This window comes from Crotalus tigris, unplaced genomic scaffold (genome assembly GCF_016545835.1).
Source record: "Crotalus tigris isolate CLP2741 ecotype Arizona unplaced genomic scaffold, ASM1654583v1 scf7180000018491.14276545383:2951260, whole genome shotgun sequence".
NCBI lineage: Eukaryota > Metazoa > Chordata > Lepidosauria > Squamata > Viperidae > Crotalus > Crotalus tigris.
The window spans coordinates 2,869,368-2,890,712 of record NW_024097037.1 but is presented as its reverse complement, the minus strand read 5'-3'; the positions used below and the strand labels follow the sequence as shown (position 1 = coordinate 2,890,712).

Here is a 21,345-nt window from a genome sequence, read left to right as displayed (position 1 = left end):
CCGAGCTCACCCTCCAGTGATGCTGTACTGGCAGGCTGGGATGCTGTTTCAGACACCGTCTTCCCCTCTTCAGGACTTCCTGGGTAAGTCCTTAAATCTTTTGTTTCAGCTTGCAAAGGATCCCACCTTCGTCGCCAGTGTTGTATACTTCGTTCGTGTGCGAATGATGAAGACACATGGCGATGCTGAACAAACACTTTATTCTCCTTCTACAACAACCAAGCAAAAGCAAAAGGCACGCAGGCCTTTTTATATGGCCAGAAGCCCAGACAGTGTCAACCAATAGGAACAGAGCATTTTCACACCTTCCACATGCGCACAAGGCTGGTGCCGCTCTGTCTAGTCCCGGGCAGCTTTTGGAATGCCCGGGACCAATGCAATGTCCCGGGCATTCCTCCCAGGCTCAGGACACAACAGAAACTATGTTCCCTCCTGAAGGAGTTGATAAGATTTTTCCTGAAAGTTCTGTTCAGAAGCAGGTCTGAAAGTTCCTGCTTAAACAGCAGATGGAAATCAGGATTGGCTATCTGAACCAATATCCGCTGCAATAGTAATATGTACCTGGACCACAATTCAGCTGGAGTATTGCAATGTACTTGCAAGGAGTAACCTTTGGAGACAATTAGAAGCTACAGCTGGTACAAAATACAGTGCCCAGATTCCTGGCAAGACACTACATCAAATTAAAATAATAATGATCCTAAAATTTCTACATTGAATCAAAGTGTTTTTATCATCTCCTTAATGAAAAGGGGTAATTGCCATGATTGTGTCATCAGGATTATCATTCTGGAGCAATCAGATATGATATACCTATCTATAATCTTAAAGGTTCTCCCTACAACCAAATACCACTAAACTCACCACATGCAAAAACTAGTATATGGAGGAAACCAGCTAGGAAAATAAAAAGAAGTCCCATCAGTCTTAGCAATTTTGTCTTGGAAAGTGAAGACTGAGACAAAATGTATAAACTCGCAGATGATAATGCCAGATAGATGTTCATCTGGATCTTTTCCTCTCCTCCCTTCCTTGGGAACCTGGAAATCTCCAATTTGCCACGGTTACTTTTTTAGTCCAAATTAGGGATCTCCGATTGTCAGCTTTAGAACAATTCTGAATCTTAAATCCATTGTATAATATGGTTTTTCAAGACAAAACCTGTTCCAAAGCTGGTAAGCATAATTTCTTTTCAGATGTAATGCAAAATTATGATAAAATTAAGGAGGACAGAAGAGACTGTACATGTCTCAGTTTATAAATCCATAGTGTGGTTAGACAAATATGTCTGCTAAGTGCAAAATGCTGTCCAATTTTTAATAGTTCATTCATGAAAGCATACTCTGTACATGAGGGAAAAGCCTTTGAACATTTTAATTTATAATCCTAAAAACAAGCAGCCAAAATATTCAACATTTATTCACATATGATTTTGCCCTGAAAATGTGAAGCAATCACACAACTGTTTTTTTTTTTTTTATGTAGCATGTCAGCTAGAAGGGGAAAGAGAGCAATCATAGCACTTCTGCATGTTAAAATATTGACAACTGTCAACTTAAATATTATGGAATGTCTAATGAACCATTAATGACATGTTTTCTTCATTTGCATCTTAAGAATAATCCTTAGTCTTGAACGAATCTCCTCTGGATATTGTTGCTGCAAAGAGAATGCAGAATAACATTGGTTAGATTAACCAAAGCAATCAATTTATAGCTTATTAAATATAAGAGGACATTGAGAAAAAAACAAATTAAAATACCGGATTTACTTTTTGAACCAATTATGACTTTTATTACTGCAGCTAGAGAGATTAGAAATACAAAGCGCTTGCATTAAAGATCACTTGCAAAAGTGCTATCCATCCCCCCAGGCTCAGAAGGCACATATAAACAAGTTGCATAACATCAAATTAAGAAAGGCCAGTGCATATTTATGAATTAACAAGTAGGATGGTGGAGGTATAAATGGCATCACTGACAGGCAGGCATTACAGCAAGGAATTCTGAATGTATAAGTTCGTAAAACTTCACAGAAATCTTGGATGAAAAAAAGCACAAATAGTAATCAATAGGCACCAGGCAAGAAATCCAGCTTAGCTCTAGCCCAGCGACCTTTCTTCTCAGCAACACTCCAGGAGCATCACTGAGCTTCTTTCCATATTTTCCCTTTTCCCTTCCCCCTCCACTTACCTCTCTCCTCTCTTTCCTGCTCTGTCACCATCTGTTATAACTGCACTATTGCACACCTCCTCCTGCTTCCTTTTTTCTCCTTACACCCCCTCACTTCCCCTCTTCCTCCTCCCATCCATGCTCTTTCCTTCTATCATAATCCCTCTGTCATTCTGCCAATCTCTCTCTCTCTCTTTCTCCCTCCCTCCCTCCCTCCCTCCCTCCCTCTCTCCCTCTCTCTCTCTCTCTCTCTCTCTCTCTCTCTCTCTCTCTCTCTCTCTCTCTCTCTCTCTCTCTCTCTCTCTCTCTCTCTCTCTCTCTCTCCTTTTCCTCCCCCTTGCTGCCTCTAAATCGATGCCAATTGGCTAGTGGCACCATTCCCAGGCGCAACTGACATACATCTTGATCTGCCTAACCCTGTGAGACAAGCAGCTCCCCCCTCCCCCCACCCTCTCCCTTCATTCAGCAGAAGGAGAGCTGGGCTGGGCTCCACTCTACTTAGATGCTAGAAGAGAGCTTTCTTACCTGCAGTGACTAGAGAAGACCAAGTGGGAGAGTATTAAAGGCAGGCAGCAAGCAAGCAGGTCGATGTGGGAGCAAAGGGACCAGGAGACGGTATGTCAGTCCAGGAGGAGCAGCCAAAGGAAAAAAAGATAAGCAGGTGCCTGAAAGGAGAAGGAAAGTTGAAGAGATAAAAAGGCTTCTCAGTCTGATGTAAAAGACGGTGGATTCAGGCATTCCTTTCCTTTTTTTCTTATATGAAAGAAGACAGAAGAAGATGAAATATCATCCTGGCAAGTGAAGGCAGATACCCCTTTGTTGAATCTGTGAGTATCCAGCACAGCCTCCTGTCCTTGGCTTTTCCTTCACATTCAATTGCGTGCAAAACTTTACTTTGGCACCAGGGCAATTGATACTCTCTGCTCTGTGCCTCTCCCTCTTCCACCTTCTTCAGATAAGTAGGATTTTTACTTGGAGGGGGGAGGTTCCTAATATTCATTAGTTTTGAGCCACGGAGGAAAGGGGGCAAGGTGGATGAGTGCTGCAATGTGCTGCCTTATCAAATTCAGTTTTGTCATTAGTTTATGTTTTCCCAGCTCGATCTGCTACAGCTACCTGTTGCAATTCATTTAATTCTGTCATGCAACTGGCAGCTATATACTTCAGAAAAGTTCCTTGTCTTTTTAAAGGATTTTTCTCTGAATAACTGGTAAGTAGAATATTGTAATCTTGGGATTGAAAAACCTTTAGGACAGAAGCTTCATTTGTAGAGTAGCCTGGCCCTGGGGGTGGGAGTGTAGGAAGGATTTGGTTTAGGGGGAATGCAACAATTCTATTTATCTATTTATTATCTAGCTTGATATTCCATCTATTTCTTCAGACTCAAGACAGTTTAAAAATTGGTAGCCCTGATATAAATTAGGGGCAGTATGGAGAAAATCATGATGACATTCTAATTTCAGAAATAGATTTCATATCTTTTTAGGAAAGATTCTGCTGAGAGCATAACATGAGAGCCAATCTGGTATGTTGCTTAAAGGTACCAGACTAGAAACCAAGAGACTTGTGAGTTCTAGTCCTGCCTTAAGCATGAAGCCAGATGAGTGATCTTGGGTCAGTCACTTTCTCTCAGCCCTACGAAGAATCTCTTGGTAAGTCATTTTTGAAATTGATGCCAGGCAACTGGGGTCTATTCAGGCAGTCACTGGGAGTCAAGATTGATTCAGGCACACAAAAAAGGAAGGTAATAAGTAACCATTGCCATATCAAACACACTTACGCACATATGCATCTACTGGAAATTTTCAAAATTGTTGACTTTGCTCAAAGACTGATATGGATGGAAATCCTTAAGTTTTTTTTTCAGATATAGTTCTAAGTAATTTGATATTTCTCTTTATAAATCAGTGGCAGTGTTTTCTCTGATGGGAAGACTAATATTCTCACATGTAGAAGTATAGCCTTTTGCTCTTCTTTATTTTTCTATGCAGTAAAATATGGCAAAAGTATGTTGAGGTTACAAAAGAGTGCCTGATTTATTTTTAAAAAAGAAACTGTTAGACAAAATGGAGCCCAATAATTGTACATATAAACATTTGCAAAGAATGTGGACACCTGAAGGATCTGTAGAAAGTAGTCAGAGTGGCGTTGCAATTAATACACTCATAATCTATTCTCTCCAAAAGCATATTTATGTAATCACTAAGAGTAAAAAAAATGACTTGCTGATACATAATTAAATAATCAATCAAAAGCTTATAGGTCTGCCTGCACAAATATCTTATCACAGGTTTGTTCTGTTTGAAGAACTCTATAAATATATCTGATTTTCAGCATTTTGGAATCTTTCATATTGATTTGTGGGAGATGGCAAGATAAAGGTCTGGTTATTACTAATTTGTACCCTGGGATCCAAATGTTTTTCTTTAAGACCATGCTTTATTTCTGAAACATTACATTTTCCTAGTAGTTAATCAGTCACTACAGGATAAAAAGTATTTTTTCCCTACTTTCCGTATAGCTTAAGGCAGTTAGAAATGCTCCCTAAGATATAGCTGATGGTCCAAATCTGATGGGGAGGGTTACTAACAAACAATACTGTACTGTATTGGTAAAAAAAAACCACATTCTCTTTGTTCTCTTTTTAAGCATTGTAAATTGGATCATGATTGGGATTTTTAAAACAATGTTCTTGATGTTTCTCTAATGAGCAACCACATTGTTGATTTTTCAGGGCTCACTTTAAAAACCCCACTGTTTTTTCTCCTCAGCCTATACTAGTTTAGACTATGCTTTCCCCCATGATGTTCCCACTTCCAACCTAGGTTTCCATCACTCAAACACCATACCCATGTTTTGAACTGCTGTCACTATTTACAAGTTTTTATTCCTAATGTTTTCCTATAAATACTTCCAATTAAAACCAACAGATTCAGCAGCTAAAATGTAATTAAAATTGATAGCAATTCAGAATGTCAAATGCTTTCTTCAGTAAGCATGACAACAAGCCATCTTGTATTACTGAGTAACCACATTAAAGCTACATAGTCGGAGTCCTAGGAGTCCATGCAGTTATTTAAAGTTTGTGAATAGGCAGCTCCCAGATGATTTTTAAAAGTTATCTCAAACTGTAATTTTTATTTGATCAGAAAAAGATACACTAAGAAAACCAATTTAATAATATTAGCCTTACTTAATTTACCATAAAGGTTAATTTTCAATTACATTTTAGTTTAATTTAGTTTAGGCTTTATCCTGGCTTTGAACACTGTGCATACCATCTGAAGACCCTTTTTGCTTCAAAAAGTTTGCACAGCGCAGCTCTTCACTATTAAATAGGAATTTCAGTCTGTTTGCAGACTAACATAGAGACATTGGTACTGATCTGGCATCTTCTGTATGCATGATAATGCTGTCATTGTGTCATTGGCCTTTCCCTCAAGATAAGCTCATGAGAAAACCCCTATAATTTACACTTGTTAATGCTTTGATTTAAAACCATGTATCTACCAAATCTTCAGTTACATTCACTCACCTTTCTATAAGTTCCATAATGAGAAATAACAACAGAAACTGCTACAACCACTGTCTGAATACATGAGTTTTAAGTTATAGATAAGTGGCTAGAGAGAAAGTCCTATAGGCTAACTATATAGTTAGGGATAATCGTAACTATACTTCATTCTATAGCTCTAGAGTTAGCTGCATTGCCCTAGAATAATTTATCTTTGCAAGTACCAGATTTTTTAAAATGAAGACTGTAATAGAAGACAAATTAACTCAGTATAAGTCCAATATTTAAGTCAACCCAATTCAATGAATGGTGATCATTTTTTAAAAAAAAGAAAGACAATTGTGTTTCTGCATTTTGTTTTAATTACTATTAAGAGAGTCAAATTACTGAATTTAGCTGGATATTAGGGATTTCACAATATGTTACAATCATTTCTACAAATGAACTGAGAAATGCAATCAGATATGGGAAGGGGTGGGAGAATAACCTATTATTTTAAAGACAGAATGATACTGAGAAAGGTCATGCTGCAAATTGAATATTAACATTTGAATAATGGAGGGTGTTTTGCATTAAGAAAAAAATGCATAAACAGCTTAATTTGTGGCATTTCCACCCCAGTGATTAATGATATACCTTTTATGAAAGAAGTTGGTGAATTGAAGTGTGAAGACCAAAACACCAGTAGGGATGTGATATCACAATGTTCAAAAATATGCACCAGTATTTTCATTATCATATATATATGTGTATATATGTGTGTATGTATGTATGTATGTATGTATGTATGTATATATATATATATATATATATATATATATATATATATATATGTATGTATCTCTGTGTGTGTGTGTGTGTGTTTGTAGATTTTCATGGGTATAGGTATGTAGGTCTTGTGCTCATGCAAGCGGGTCTTCAATCTTTTCGATGTTTCCCCCACGTAATTGCTGTGGCAGTCTATGCAATCAATTTTATACACCACCGCTGATCTTTCTGCGGTGGGGAGGGGGTCTTTGGGGCACATGATCTTTGATCGCAGAGTCTGGTCAGGTTTATGTGCCACTCTTATGTTGTGGGGGGCCAACAGTCTGGCTGTGGCCTCGGACACATTGTTAATATATGGTAGGGAAATGCGTATTACTTGTCTTTGGGGTGGTTCTTCCTGCAAGCAAACCACCAATGGAACGAACAGCTGTGTGATGACAATTGAGCCAGGTTATGAAAGAGAGAACAGCTCCATGCTGACTGATCCAATAAGGGAACAGAGAATCAGAACAGAGCATACCCGGCGACATGACAGAGAGACCTCCCAGTGAAAGATGAGGACGGAAGACCTAGATGCATCAAACAGAAGACCGACCAATCACGAACTGAACAACGATGAACCGTCACATGTGCATCCCAAAGCGGTTGCTCCCAGGAACGCAGAGGGGGAGAATGGCGATGGACCCAATGAAGTACAAATTGAGACAATACCCATAGAAAGGGACGGGAGGGAGAACAGCATAAAATGGGATGGAACATGTGGACTACGATCACAGAAGACGGGGGGATCGGACCGTAACTGTAAATCAGAGGAACTAGGGGGAAACAGGAGATAACATACATACCCCCTAGCAAACAGAACCATGGACAAGAGGCTGGTGGGAGGGAAATAACCACCACCCATAATGGAAGTGAAAGTACTCCAGCCAACCCTAAGATTAGCGAAGGAGATATGCACGATGGAGCACAGAGAAGGAGTGAGAAAGAACTATACCCTGATGCAAGACATGCACTCAGATTACAGCGCGCTCAGCTGGGACCCATGACACGGTCCATGAGCCAAGTGCAAATGATTAGCGGTTGCATATAAGCTTTCCCAATGACTACCGTTTACACCCTGATGATGTCAAGAGCTCTTGACGAAAGCTAGGTTCAGTAAATAATTTTTTTATATTTTTATATTTTTTATTCTCTTGGTGATCGACTATTTATTGATTTTAACACACACACACACACACACATATATAGTCAATCTATGGAGCATGTGGGTTCTTTATTTCTGGAGGCTTTTAAGATGACTCTCTCATGGATGGTTAATTGGTTTTCTGGATATTGCAGTGGGTTAGACTAGTTGTACTTTGCAATCCTCTTCCAGAACTTTCTGGTTCAGTACTACACCCATAGCTAATTACAAAGGTGCAACTGAAAGATTGTGATTGTACATCCAACTGCAAGTAGACACAATACCTGTTGTAAGAAAGGGCTCTTTACATATATTATCACTATAGATTGACCATATGATGAAAATTTTCTTTAGACTTTTCATAGGCAGATAATGCTTTATATAATAGCACATGTTCATGGAAGAAAAATATCCTTCACTGAAGTGATTTACAATCAAGATAAGCTTTCATCACCTCCAGCTATGTGTTTATAGGGTTTATGGGGACATCACTTTCAATCAGCAGGTTCTAATTATTTTGAAGATTGTGGCTGTGTATGTATGGACTCTGTGTGTGTATGTGTATGCGTGTGTGTTTAAAAATGGAAATTTCATCTTTTGATGGTTTAATAATTGTCATTCTAATGGTAGATCTATAAGCTTTACATCCAAATGCTTTTTGATACTGGGTAAAAAAATAATGTCAATTTTGCATTATTAAGTCCTGCTTTTCCCACACAGCACTGGGAAAGGATCATTCTCTGTAATCATGGGAAATTGTTTCGCGTCTATTCCAGCCTTCCCAATGTGATGCTTTCCATATAGCTTAGACAACACAGTCAGAGCTGTATATCCTGGTCTTGAGGCTGCCTGGGTAGGACTTTGAAATCCCAGGCTTCCAAACACAAGAAAATTGCTTAGTAAAAATTTGAAGTAAAGGAAATAAAGAACTTATTTGTAATGTGTGAAAAGTAATAGTCCATTATCCTTTCACCTGATGGATAATGGGTTTACTTTCATTTCAAAAGACAAAAATGTTGAGTGGGTAGTGGTGTTCCTACACTTGCCTTATTACACTTACATGTCCTGCCTTTGCAGTTCCCTTTGCTTCCTATACTTCCACTGCACAGTCCTCTCTCTCCAGCAGCTTCCCACACTTCAATTGTCTCCCAAGGAAAGAAAAGCATCATGACTGCACTTCTCCCACTGAGGTAGGAAGTCACCTCAGGAATTCTCCAAGCTAAGATGTAATTCTTCAGCCTTAATCTTTCTATTAGACTAGAAATAGGATCTTCTGTATATAAGTCCTAATCTAATCACCGAATATCATATTTTTAGTCTTAAGTATATTCCATTCTGTTTCCATCAGTTTCTGATTTAACATTTGCCATGAATAGATGTTTGTGCATTGATATTCACTGATTTTCTGGATAAATATTTAAACTGAACAATGGGGACAGTAAGTTAATTGATACAGAACATTCCTGTCCCTGGTAATCTAAACATTATAGGGTTATCAGTACTTGTAACATAGAGGTGTGTGTGGACAAGAATATAAACCTAGCTTTCAAGCAAAATCAAGCTTTTAATAGTGAATGCCACACCAAGTGCACTAATCAAACAGGTGGTAAGAAAGTAGGGGAACTCAGGCACCGCACAGATTATGTAGAAAGTAAACAAAGGGTCAATCATAAAGGGCTCAAATGTCTATATACCAATGCATAGAGTATGAGCAATAAACAGGGTGAACTAGAAATTCAGGTAAATGAGGGCAGATATGATATTGTTGCCATTACGGAAACTTGGTGGGATAAAACTCACAAATGGAACACACAGCTAAAGGGATTTAAATTATTTAAAAGAAACAGACCAAATAAAAGAGGAGTGGAGTTGCTCTTTATATAAGAAATAACTACATCTCACAGAAATAGAGCACAACAATATGAAAACTGTCTCAAATGCATTTGGGTCAATATAAAAGAGTTAAAAACTACATTGCCATAGATGTTATACTGGGGAACTACCAGAGGACTGGAAAATAGCTGATGTAGTTCCCATCTTCGAAAAAGGAAAAAAAATGGATCCAGGAAACTACAGAACTGTCAGCCTGACCTCAATACCTGGGAAGATTCTGGAAAAGATAATCAAGCAACAAATCAGCAAACACCTAGAGGCAAACAAAGTCATTACCAAAAGCCAACATGGGTTTGTCAAAAACAGATCGTGCCAGACAAATCTTATTGCATTCTTTGACCAAGTGACAAAATTAGTGGACCAAAGGAATGCTGTGGATATAATTTACTTGGACTTCAGTGAGGCATTTCATAAAACACCACAACCTACTACTTGATCAAATAGAAAAATGTCAGTTAGACAGCATCACCATCAGATGAATTTGTAGCTGGCTGACCAACCTTACTCAGTGTGTGGTCCTCAATGGAATTGCATCTACATGGAGGGAAGTGTGTAGTGGGGTGCCCCAGGGCTCTGTTCTGAGCCCAGTGCTCTTCAACATCTACATCAACGATTTGGATGAGGGGATAGATGGGGAACTCATTAAATTTGCAGACAACACTAAGCTGGCAGGAATAGCTAACACTCCAGAAGATAGGCTTAAGATACAGAAGGATCTTGACAGACTTTGGGCGCTATCTAACAAAATGAAATTCAATGGTGAAAAAAGTAAGGTTCTATATTTAGGCAAGAAAAACTAAATGCACAGGTATAGTATAGGTGATACCTTGCTCAATAGTAGTAACTGTGAGAGGGCTCTTGAAATCTTAGTGGACAATTACTTAAATATGAGCCAGCAGTGTGCTGCAGCTACCAAAAAAGCCAATACAATGCTAGGCTGCATTAACAGAGGGATAGAATCAAGATCACGTGAAGTGTTACTATCACTTTACAATGCCTTGGTAAGGCCACACTTGGAATAATGCATCCAATTTTGGTCACCACAATGTAAAAAAGATGTTGAGATTCTAGAAAGAGTACAGAGAAGAGCAACAAAGATGATTAGGGGACTGGTGGCTAAAACATATAAGGAGCAGTTACTGGAATTGGGTATGTCTAGTTCAATGAAGAGAAGGATGAGGGGTGATATGATAGCAATGTTCCAATATCTCAGGGGTTGCACAAAGACAAGAGAGTCAAGCTATTCTCCAAAGCACCTGAAGGCAAGACAAGAAGCAACGGATGGAAACTAACCAAAAAAAGAAGCAACCTAGAACTAAGGAGAAACTTCCTGACAGAACAATTAATCAGTGGAATAACCTGCCTCCAGAAGCTATGAATTCTCTGACACTGGAAGTCTTTAAGAAGAGATTGGACAGCCATTTGTCTGAAATGGTATAGGGTTTCCTGCCTGAGCAGGGGGTTGGACTAGATGACCTCCAAGGCCTCTTCCAACTTATTATTACTATTATTATTATTATTATCATCATCATCATCATCATCATCTAATATATAATATTTATGTTCAGTTTTGCTTCAAATGTTTTGTTGTAAAAAGTCCCCTAATATAAGGAATTTCTGGATGTTATTTTTAATATAAATGCATCTCAAGTGCCTTTTCTTTTGTCTCCTTTATAATATATGTGTTTTAGTGTCTTTTTTGTTGGAAAGTGGTTCACAAAGTTTGAAGTACTGCACATACAGTAGATTAGACATACCTAGCCTCATGTTGAGTTTTGGGAGTTAACTGGGATTAGGTTGCCTACCTCTGTTTTATTCAGTCATAAAATCCTGTTTTCATTCTTTCCATGCCCTATAATCTCCTCCAGTCATTATTCTTTTTTTTTTTTAAGTAGGCTAAGATAAGACTGATATATAAGTGGAGAGCCAGTATTGCATGCAGCCATAAAAAAAAAAACCTTGGGATATTGTTACAAGACTTCCTTTAAAAGTTCTCACTGACAATGGAATAGTAACAAGACTTTCTTAAATACATGAGAAATAATCAGTTAAAGAATGCAATTTAAATGCCTGTCTGAAAATATTCTGTTTTTGTTCTGATCCATCCAAATTTAGTTTTTGCCCTGATTATCTACTTCTTCATCATTATCTTACTGACATTTTGGAATTTGTCTTTTGGTAGATTACTAAAGGTCAGCTCTGGTCCTCAAGCTGAAAAAAGTTGTGTTTGGAAGTGGTTTGCCATTATCTTCTTAGAGCTGAGAGAGATTGACTAGCTCAGAATCACCTAACGGTTTTATATCTAAGACAGGACTAGAATTCACAGTCTCCCGATTTGCAACCAGAACCTTTAACATCAAACTGACTCTCTATAGCAGGGAGTCAAACTGCCACCCCGCAGGCCAGACATGTCATCCGGAAGCCGTGCTCGCCCATTGCCGGCAATGGCAAAACCGTCCCGATACGTTGCATGATGTCACGTGATGTCGCAAGTTTGACATGTCTGCTCTATAGCTATATTGTCATCAATTAAATATTTAGCTGACAGGACTTGCTTTTCTTAGAAACACCATCTTGAGCATGTGTTATGAATGAACTCCTGGATCTAATTTGCCTTTAGAGCAAATAATTTTGCCAATGCAGGATGATTGAGTTGGTTGAAAAATATGCCTTGATGTACATTAGAGTTCTATCTGTTATGGCTCTTGAGCCTCATTTTTATTAGGTATGGAACCTAAGTTTGGTCCTTATTCTGGCCACCTGATAGGATGTTATGTTGTTCTCATGATCTGTTTGATGCCCAACCTCATTATACATAACAATCTGCTCTCTTGTGATATTCTGAAGATAAAGATTGCCCTATTTTCCAAGAATTTTTTTTGAACACGGCAAGTTTCTTTTTTCCCTTTATTCTACCAATTTTCTCTGAAAATTTATCATTGATTCCAGTTCTTAGTTGTGCCTTAACTCAGGAATAAGTGTTGCTGAAAGCTAAATATCCACTATAGCCAACATTACGGTAGAAGCAATAGAGATATATAGACAATTCTAGCCTGTAGTCATGAGATTCACTGGCCATCATTTGCTATTCCATATCTTAAGTTCTCTGCAGAGTTACATATTGACTATCTAAAATGCTTGTGGATTATAAGGTGAATGATAAATTATCTATTTCTGTTCTTGTCAAATACAGAGTCTCCAAAGGGATCCTGTGGATAATTCTGTCCTGCCGCTCCTTTTTCTGCCATGGACAGTTTCAACTTCTCAACCACAGTGGCTGTTTGGGAAGAGAATTCAACAACTTCTGGTACAGCCTTTCTTTCTGGAAATTTATCTCTAGCTTCTAGTCTGGGCCTAGATATTAGTGGTGTCCTTATTCCCCTGGTATATCTCATTGTCTGTGTTGTAGGACTAGCTGGAAATTCTCTAGTCATTTATGTGGTTTTGTGCCATTCAGTTAGTGAATCAGTGACTAACATCTATATCTTCAACTTGGCACTGGCAGATGAACTCTTTATGCTTGGCCTACCCTTCTTGGCAGCACAAAATGCTTTATCATATTGGCCTTTTGGCTCATTTATGTGCCGTCTAGTAATGGCTGTGGATGCCATAAATCAATTTACTAGTATTTTCTGCCTCACCGTAATGAGCATTGACCGCTATCTAGCTGTGGTGCACCCTGTGAAATCCTCAAAATGGCGGACAATCCGAGTCGCTAAGACTGTCAGTGCCACTGTGTGGGTAATCTCATCTGTGGTGGTGCTTCCTGTGGTGGTGTTTTCAGAAGTGCCTCATGGTATGAGTACATGCCACATTAAATGGCCTGAGCCTGCTTCAGTATGGAAAGCTGGTTTCATCATCTACACAGCTACACTCGGCTTCTTTGGGCCACTGCTGGTTATCTGCTTGTGTTACCTGCTTATTGTTGTCAAAGTTCGTTCATCAGGCAGAAAGGTGCAAGCACTGACAGCTAAACGCAAACGCTCTGAACGGAGGATCACACGCATGGTAGTAATTGTGGTGGCAGTCTTTGTACTCTGTTGGCTACCTTTCTATATGCTCAATATCATCAACGTCATCTGGACTTTGCCTGAGGAACCATCACTCTTTGGAATTTACTTTCTGGTTGTTGTCCTGCCCTATGCCAACAGTTGCACCAATCCTATCATCTATGGCTTCCTCTCCTACCGATTCAAACAGGGTTTTCGCAAAGCCATCTTGAGACCCTCACGCCGAGTGCAGAACCAAGAAGTAGCCATGGCAACCACTGCAGATAACATGGAAGAAGAGGAAGAGGGGGAGGAGGAGGAGGAAGAAGAGGAAATGTTAGCTAAAGTAAAGGAGATCAGCAAGATTACCCAAAATGGTAATGGAGGACAGCAAGAGCGTGAATCTACCAGTGAGCCAGGAAGAGGCAGTGAACACAAGCCAAATTCTGAAGAGCCCATAAGTTGTGAGAAGCCCAACATAGTTAACATCAGCTGCTTATAGTGATAGGGAACTGGATCTCTCTCTCTCTTTCTCCTGAAATTGCCTGGCAGAGACTCATGTAATATTTTTTTTTTAAAAAGAATAATTCATAAATTAAGGATTTTTATAGCATTAACCAGTCCTGTGATGTCTTTTTGAAGCAAGGTACTCTACTAACATGACCATAACTATTCCCATAAATCAGAATAACTGAACAGAAACTGAAAACAGGCTTGACCCATCATTAAGGTTAGAAGTAGGGATAAGATTGTCTTTGTTCTTTGCAAATGCTCAGAGATTGATAATTGGAATCAACTGCTCAGCAAAATTTCAGCTAAATTTGCCAGGCCCTCTAGGGAGATCTAGAAATCCATTGCACAGGAAAGCTAAAGCTTCTTTTATTGAGTCCGGCTACAAAAACAGAAGCTTGCAAGTGTGATTGTATCTCCTCCTCCTTCATATTATTTAGTTAAATAGGAATACTAAGGTACTTCCAAATGTAATCTCATTGCAGAATTCAAAAATGTTTCATCCCTTTGGCCTAGGTCAGTGATGGTGAACCTATGGCACGGGTGCCAGAGGCGGCACTCAGAGCCCTCTCTGTGGCATGCATGCCATCGCTCCAGTCCTAGGCCGTGTGCAAAAAAAAAAAAAAAAGGTTCAATCAAATCAGTCAATTTCAACTTCTCGCAGGAAAAAAATGTCTTGCAAAGTTGGAATTGATTGATTGAACTTTTTAGTCTGACACAGTCTGCCGTTACCACTGCAGCCATACCTACCCAATTGGCCATGCCCACCCAATGGGCCACACCCAGCCAATGGGCCACACCCACCCGGCAGCCAATGATGCATAAGTGGGTTTTGTGTTACAGTTTGGGCACTCGGTCTCTAAAAGATTTGCCATCACTGGCCTAGGTTCCCTCATATCTTTGTCAAGGTTATCTTCCTTACTTATAGGTAGACAGAAGTGTATTTACAATTAGGTTTAGCACATCTCAGTCTCAAAAATCTGGATGTTTTACCACATGGCAACAAGGAAACATAGAAATGTCTCTTTTTTGCCTTCTAGTGGTTATTTGGATTTTTTTGCAATCTTCAGAATTCAGATCCCCTAAAGAAGTGTTTTGGATATGGTAAAACTGTGACTCGGGGTTGTAATGGCTCAGTGGTTAAAGATACTGAAATTTCAGCTGGAAATGGGGTGAGCTCCCATTATTTGCCATAGTTCCTGCCCACCTAGCAATTTGAAAACATGCAAATGTGAGTAGATAAAAAGGTACTACTTTGGTGGTAAGGTAACAGTGTTCCGTGCACCTCAGCATATAATAATAATAATAATAATAATAATAATAATAATAATAATAATAATAATAATAATAAATCGCTATTAGTCAATTGCAAAAGGCGGCCTTACTAGGAACTGCTTCCATCCTGCGACAATATCTGTAATACCATCAAACATCCACATCTGCCTATCCCAGGTCCTGGATAAGGACTCGATAGGGTAGACAAAATGCCAAATCCAGTCTGAACATCTGGCTGTCTGTGCGATGATCCAAAATAATAACAATAATAATAATAATAAAGTTGGAAGAGACCTTGGAGGTCATCTAGTCCAACCCCCTGCTCAGGCAGGAAATCCTGCCTGGCCACATGACCACAGAAATGTATTTGGACAATGCTGGCTCCCTCAGCTAAAAAACTAAAATAAGGACCACGTCCTAGAGTCAGAAAACTTTACAAGTGTGATTGCCCATCAGTGGTACCTCAAAGTAACCATTCCTTCAAAATCAAGAAAAAAGTGGAGCTTCTTTAAAGTGCTGCCAATGGGGTCCACAGAATCCCCCTTCTGCCAATGTGGGTGAAGTGGCTAATCCCATCAAGGTGAGCTGGTTTCTCAGATAGCCATGGTGTGGAAGGTTTCATCAGTAATAACCAACATCTTGAAGTGGACCTGGAAGCAAGCTGGCAGATAGTACAGCTCACAGAACAATGATGTAACATAGGTCACCTAGGGATCCCAAGAACTGCCTGCGCAGATGCATTCTGCACCAGTTGAAGCTTCCAAATACTCTTCAAGGTTAAGCCCATGTAGAGCACATTGCAGGGGGGATAATGTTAGATCCCCCACCAGATCACATTGCCATCACTTTAACAAGAATATTATATCTGCTGGGTGACCGCTGTCCTGAGTCAGGCTTAAGATAATCTGGGCCATAGGCCCATGGCAGGTTGAAGTCTCCCAGGACCATAAGCCTGGGGAATTTCACTGCCAACCCAAAGGTGCTTTTTTACAAGGCAACTGGACTTTCTTGTTTTTCTTTGAAGATGTTTTGCTTCTCATCCAAGAAGCCTCTTCAGAGCTGAAGACGTTTCTTGGATGAGAAGCAAAATATCTTTAAGAAAAAACAACCAGTTGCCTTGTATAAAAGGGATAACTATGACCTGGATGGCTGAGAATCTTCATAAACATTCACTGCCAACCCTGAAATGGCCTGCAGCAGCTCAGGCAGGGAGGTTGCCATGCAGCAGGGATGTTGATACATTAGCAACAATCCCAACTAATCTAATGAACGCAGCTTCAGAAACATGGTCTCACAACTGGAGACTTGGGGACCAAAGCCCTGAAAGCCAAGGGCTACACAGTTCAACCTAAGCAATATGTCTTTTCTTCTAGTGGAATAGTAATGTTCCTTTTTTTTCCTCTCCAGAAGCTCTTCTATGTCTTTAAAAGCTGTATGATAGAAGTTTATTGTATTAGCAACAGTTCAATTGATAGATGGAAATGGATGCACTGGGAATAGTTACAACTCCCCACAGGTATTTGATACTGCCATCTGTGTTTCTTTAAACTTTGTTGACATTTTTTGAATTAAATTGCCTGAACCAGGTTCTTCCTAGTAAGCTGAAATTCGATAGTAACACTCTTCCTACAAGGAAATTGTCTTTTCTTGCATTTCTACCTGTTGTGCAGATATAAAAAGCAGCACTTCTGAAGTCATGTAACACACATGGGACATTACATACAAGACTTAAACGAATGTGGAGGATGATCAAGTGGGCACACAGTTCCATCTCCTTCAGTTGTTATATGGCTTTACCTCAGCTTTATACCTTGAACTTTTCCATATCTCTGGTTGCTAAGATACCCTGCTATAATCCAAATTTCTGTATGTGATTTTGGACACCTCCAGAGGAGACTTTAGAAGAAGAGCATATAAAGCTCACTTCATCTAGTGCAGGTATGTCAAACACGCAGCCCGCAGGGCGGATGTGGCCCATGTAGGTCACGCCCACCCCAGCCCCACAAAGGCAAAAAAAAGGTCCCGATATGTCACGATAAGCCCGTGATGGGATCATGTTTGACACCTGTGATCTAGTGGGTTTGAAGTGACAAGTAGGGATTTGAGGAAAATTTTGTATTTCAAGATCAACTCAAATTATACCTTTTCCTCACAGTACAGAGAGCTTTTGTACATTTCTAACATCTGGTCAATTTCTGTCTTTGAGTTAGATGGAATTTTGGCTTTCCTTGAATCTTGTCAATCTTATAATAATTAAAAACATCTATGTGAGGGACCCTGAATACATCAAAGTCATACGTTTTTCCTAATGTAAAAGCAATCTTTGTCCTGCATTTTATCCTGCTTTTAGTTGTGGTGGAAGAATACGCACACACACCCAAACAGAGAGCCCATAAACACATAATTTAAAAGGAATAATTTACTCCATCATATCCCAGCCTCTTAAGTTAGATAGTTAAGGAGTGATGAAAAAAAAAAGAATATCACATGCCCTTTCAAATGTGCCTATGGGAAATGTGAGGTTGTTACTTAAAAGTTACTTTAAAAAGCAGATTCAGTTTTGTTAGTCCAAAGAAAAAAATCTTTTCAAATATGCACTACCATTATAATTACTGTGTTGGACAATATTGTAAAGGTTATCAGATGTGTATGGCATATATTGCTTACTGTAGTTTTGGAAAGAATTCTGGGAACTACAGGGGCATAATAAATTTATTAAAAGCAACAAAATTTTCATAAACTATAGAGAAAATTTAATGGCTCTTATTTCTGAACATGCAGCATATAATCATGCCTGTGATATTATTATGAGCTTTAAAATTCCTCAATGATAGTGTGAAACCCTGCAGTGTCACAATAGGAGGGTGGTGCTTCATCAGTAATATATTGCTGTGCTTATCAGAAAGGCCCTCATTAAAAATGAGAAGTTGTGAGAACAAGGTTCTAATTAAAGTTGCAGGGGATCCCTGATGTATGTGGATGTCTGGAAGTCAAACACAAATTACTGTGGTATTTCACCTTGTGGTTCCATTCCCTAATCCCTAAGACACTTACATGAGAACACCAAACACAGCTTGCTTCCTACAAAAGCCTTTTCACCATATCCAATTTGCTTTTAAGTTATGTTGGAAATCCAACTGGGACAGTATATCAACTTAAACATTCCCACCAATTGTCCTCTGCAAATCCTCCCAAATTACATCTTACTGTCACCAGAAGGTACAAACTCCTAAGTTTGATTTATAATTTAAAATTCACCTGTTAAAAAAAGAGGGTACCAAGTGCTTATCATCGATAGACATTAGGACTAATTTGAGAGTCTTGATACACAAACAAAAACTATGTCTTGCATGGGTTCAAATACAGATCCTTCTGTCTTTGGATGGAATGGGACAGAATAGAGTTAGGTAGGATAAGAAGATTGTTAAGTATTTACATTTACAGAGAATGAAACATTTCTCTTCCTGTATGGATTATTAAAAAAAGGTGAAAAACATAGAAACAATAAGTTATTGCAGCTATAACAAGCCCAAGATAATTTGAAATCCCTGGAAATTTCAGAGACTCTCATTTTGGATTGCTTATAAAAAAAACCAAGAAGTATGCCAGAATTTTGCACAGTGACTTTATTTTAAAAGGTTTAAAGTTCCAAATTTCACCTTCAACCCCCTCCCTCCCTTTCCAGTACAAGACTGATGATGTCAAGGACATAAGATACTCGTATACAAACTGTCAAGTGTTTATTGGTTTTAAAAAACAATTTATATAGCCACTCAGCTCACTGAAGTGACTCTAGGTGGCATACAAGGTTAAAACTAAAACACTAGCGCAATTCAAGAAGCATGATAACAAATTGATTTTGTGTATGTGTGTATCACGGGACGTCCTCCTGACTTATGAACACGGGAAGCGGGGGAGGTGGGTGGTAACACACGTGTAAGTAAAAGATGCAATGATGAACTAATCAATTCTGTAGACGAGGCAAAGTTTTACCAGCCGGGACCTGTCACGAGATCCAGGAGCCGTGTGCAGACACAATTACATTTATAAGCAAGTTCTCCCAGCATCCTGTTTATACCCTGATGATGATGGCAGTTTTTAGGCCATTGAAAGCTTGGTTTTATTTATTAAACTTACTGTTTATATTTCCTGGTGTTCACCTTGTTGTTTTTATATATATATCACATGCATAGAATAAAAAAAGAATCCTGCCACTTACATCACTGAAATGATCTTTGGGGGGGGGGGGAAACACTGAGGGAAGATGAGGCAACAGAGAAAGCATACCACAAAGGAATGGAATGGGCCCAGTATTGCTGTATACAGTTCTAGCCTTTCCAAATACTCTATATGTGCATGGAGAAACTGAAGGGGATCATTTCATCTTGCTTCACTAGATGTTATTAAAAGTGCAATAATCCAGTTTTCCTTTCGTTCCTTTTTTCTTAAAACCCCCTTTCCTTTTTCTAGTTCATTCACTTTCCCATTCTATAAATAGGTTAATAGCAATAACCATCTAATATTCCAGCTGTCATTCAAAATCTTTCATGAGGATACCTGTACAGATCACTATGGATTCTGTAGAGAGAGAAGTAATTTAAAAGGCAGAAAGAAAAAAAATCTATTAAAAATCCTGCCAAATGCACTTGTTTTTAGGAAGGAAGGAAGGAAGGAAGGATCAATGATTTTCTCAGGAAATGAAGGTTCGAAACTTCCTCTGTATGAATAAAATTATATGTACTTAATTTCAGAAGGATTTTATCTTAGATATTTTAATCCACTTTGTTCATTTGTTTAACTGATAGAAAACTACATGGAAGGTTTTTAAAAAGCAAAATAAGACATGACACGAATAACTGCAGGAGAAAATGTAGTCATGCATGTTTTATATTTGCACTGTGTCTTTACTATGACAGCATTTGGTGTCATATTGGGGATAATTTTCTTCCTTTCAATATAGATTAGATGGAAACATAATGACAGGACAAGTCACCAAATAATGTTGTTATTACCTAGTACAGATCTGAGTCAGGTTCCAAAGCTAAGATTTCTGTCTTTAGCACTGTGAGTCAAGAACTGCCTCTTTGTTTTTGGTCTGAATTTAAGCACTAGATCACATAAAAATGACACATGGTGCGTGTATGTATGTATGTGTGTGTAAACTTGTCAACCACCTCTATATGTCTCCATGGGTATGTTTGAAGTTCTATATCGGGAAGTAAATTAGTAGATTTACATTTCTATAAAAATATCACTGGATGAGGTTGCACAGGGCTAACAGCAGTGGTTGAAGCAGATCTCAGATATAAAAAAACTGAAAGGTCTGGTACTCTGTATCTTCCTGACTTCTCCATCTGGACAAGGGTGAGAGAGCCTGGTATGGGAATTTGAGCTAACTGTCAGGCTTTTCTTGCTACACTTGACATTCACAGCTCCAGACTTTCACATTTTTTGCTCCTCCAGCCTGAATAGCCTTAAGGGTTCAATCTTGCTTGCATATTGTGCAATAGAAAAATGCTGTGGATGACAACAGAAGAGAATCATGTAGATTCACATAGTGAGACAAAAGACAAAAATATATATTAACTCCAGGTACAGAAGCTGAGAGAGATAAGCATATCAGACCTTCCAGGATGCAAAGGGGTTTTTAAATTAATTATTATCAGAGAGTGACCACAAATGCTACTATAGCAGCCAGCTGCAGTGCCTCTTTCCAGCTCTGTTTGATCAAGGGTAGGCTGCATAGAAACAAGCAAAACAAACCCCCTATGTACATTTGCACACAGGCACACAAAAACACACACACATTCTTTATTCTACAGGCAAAAGCAAAGGAGCAGAAGGCATCTCTTTTGTGCCCACATCACTAAAAGTTTAAGCTGGCCCACCATCACCACCCACACAAACTACACAAATCCACCATACTTGCATGCAAACAAGATTCACCCACACAGCACATGCACCACGTAGCACACATTCAACTGTCTGTACCCACAAAATTAATTAGTCACATCTTTTCAGTGCAGGCTGGCTTTACAACCC

At 38.9% G+C, this 21,345-nt stretch overlaps 1 protein-coding gene and 1 long non-coding RNA gene across 5 annotated transcripts in view; one reads left to right on the top strand and one right to left on the bottom strand.

The window, feature by feature from the left end:
- Positions 1–318: 318 nt before the first annotated feature.
- LOC120312419 overlaps positions 319–21,345 on the bottom strand; it is a 33,106-nt gene continuing 12,079 nt past the window's right edge. The window contains exons 1-3 of one of the 2 annotated variants that reach the window (XR_005557892.1): positions 15,766–19,356; positions 2,697–2,836; positions 319–1,659 (exon numbers count right to left, since the gene is read on the bottom strand). This is a non-coding gene — a long non-coding RNA (uncharacterized LOC120312419). Of the gene's footprint in view, positions 1,660–2,696; positions 2,837–15,765; positions 19,357–21,345 lie in introns of those variants that run through there. The other variant, XR_005557891.1, reaches the window with a different exon arrangement.
- Positions 2,836–14,135, top strand: SSTR3 (somatostatin receptor 3). 3 transcript variants are annotated; one of them, XM_039353129.1, is made up of 2 exons: positions 2,836–2,998; positions 12,723–14,135. In XM_039353129.1, exon 2 carries the CDS (start codon positions 12,776–12,778, stop codon positions 14,018–14,020), a length of 1,245 nt encoding a protein of 414 aa, XP_039209063.1. In that variant the 5' UTR covers positions 2,836–2,998; positions 12,723–12,775; the 3' UTR covers positions 14,021–14,135. The 3 variants fall into 3 exon arrangements, with proteins under 3 accessions (XP_039209063.1, XP_039209064.1, XP_039209065.1); XM_039353130.1 differs by lacking the exon at positions 2,836–2,998 and adding an exon at positions 3,201–3,381; XM_039353131.1 differs by lacking the exon at positions 2,836–2,998 and adding an exon at positions 8,806–8,826.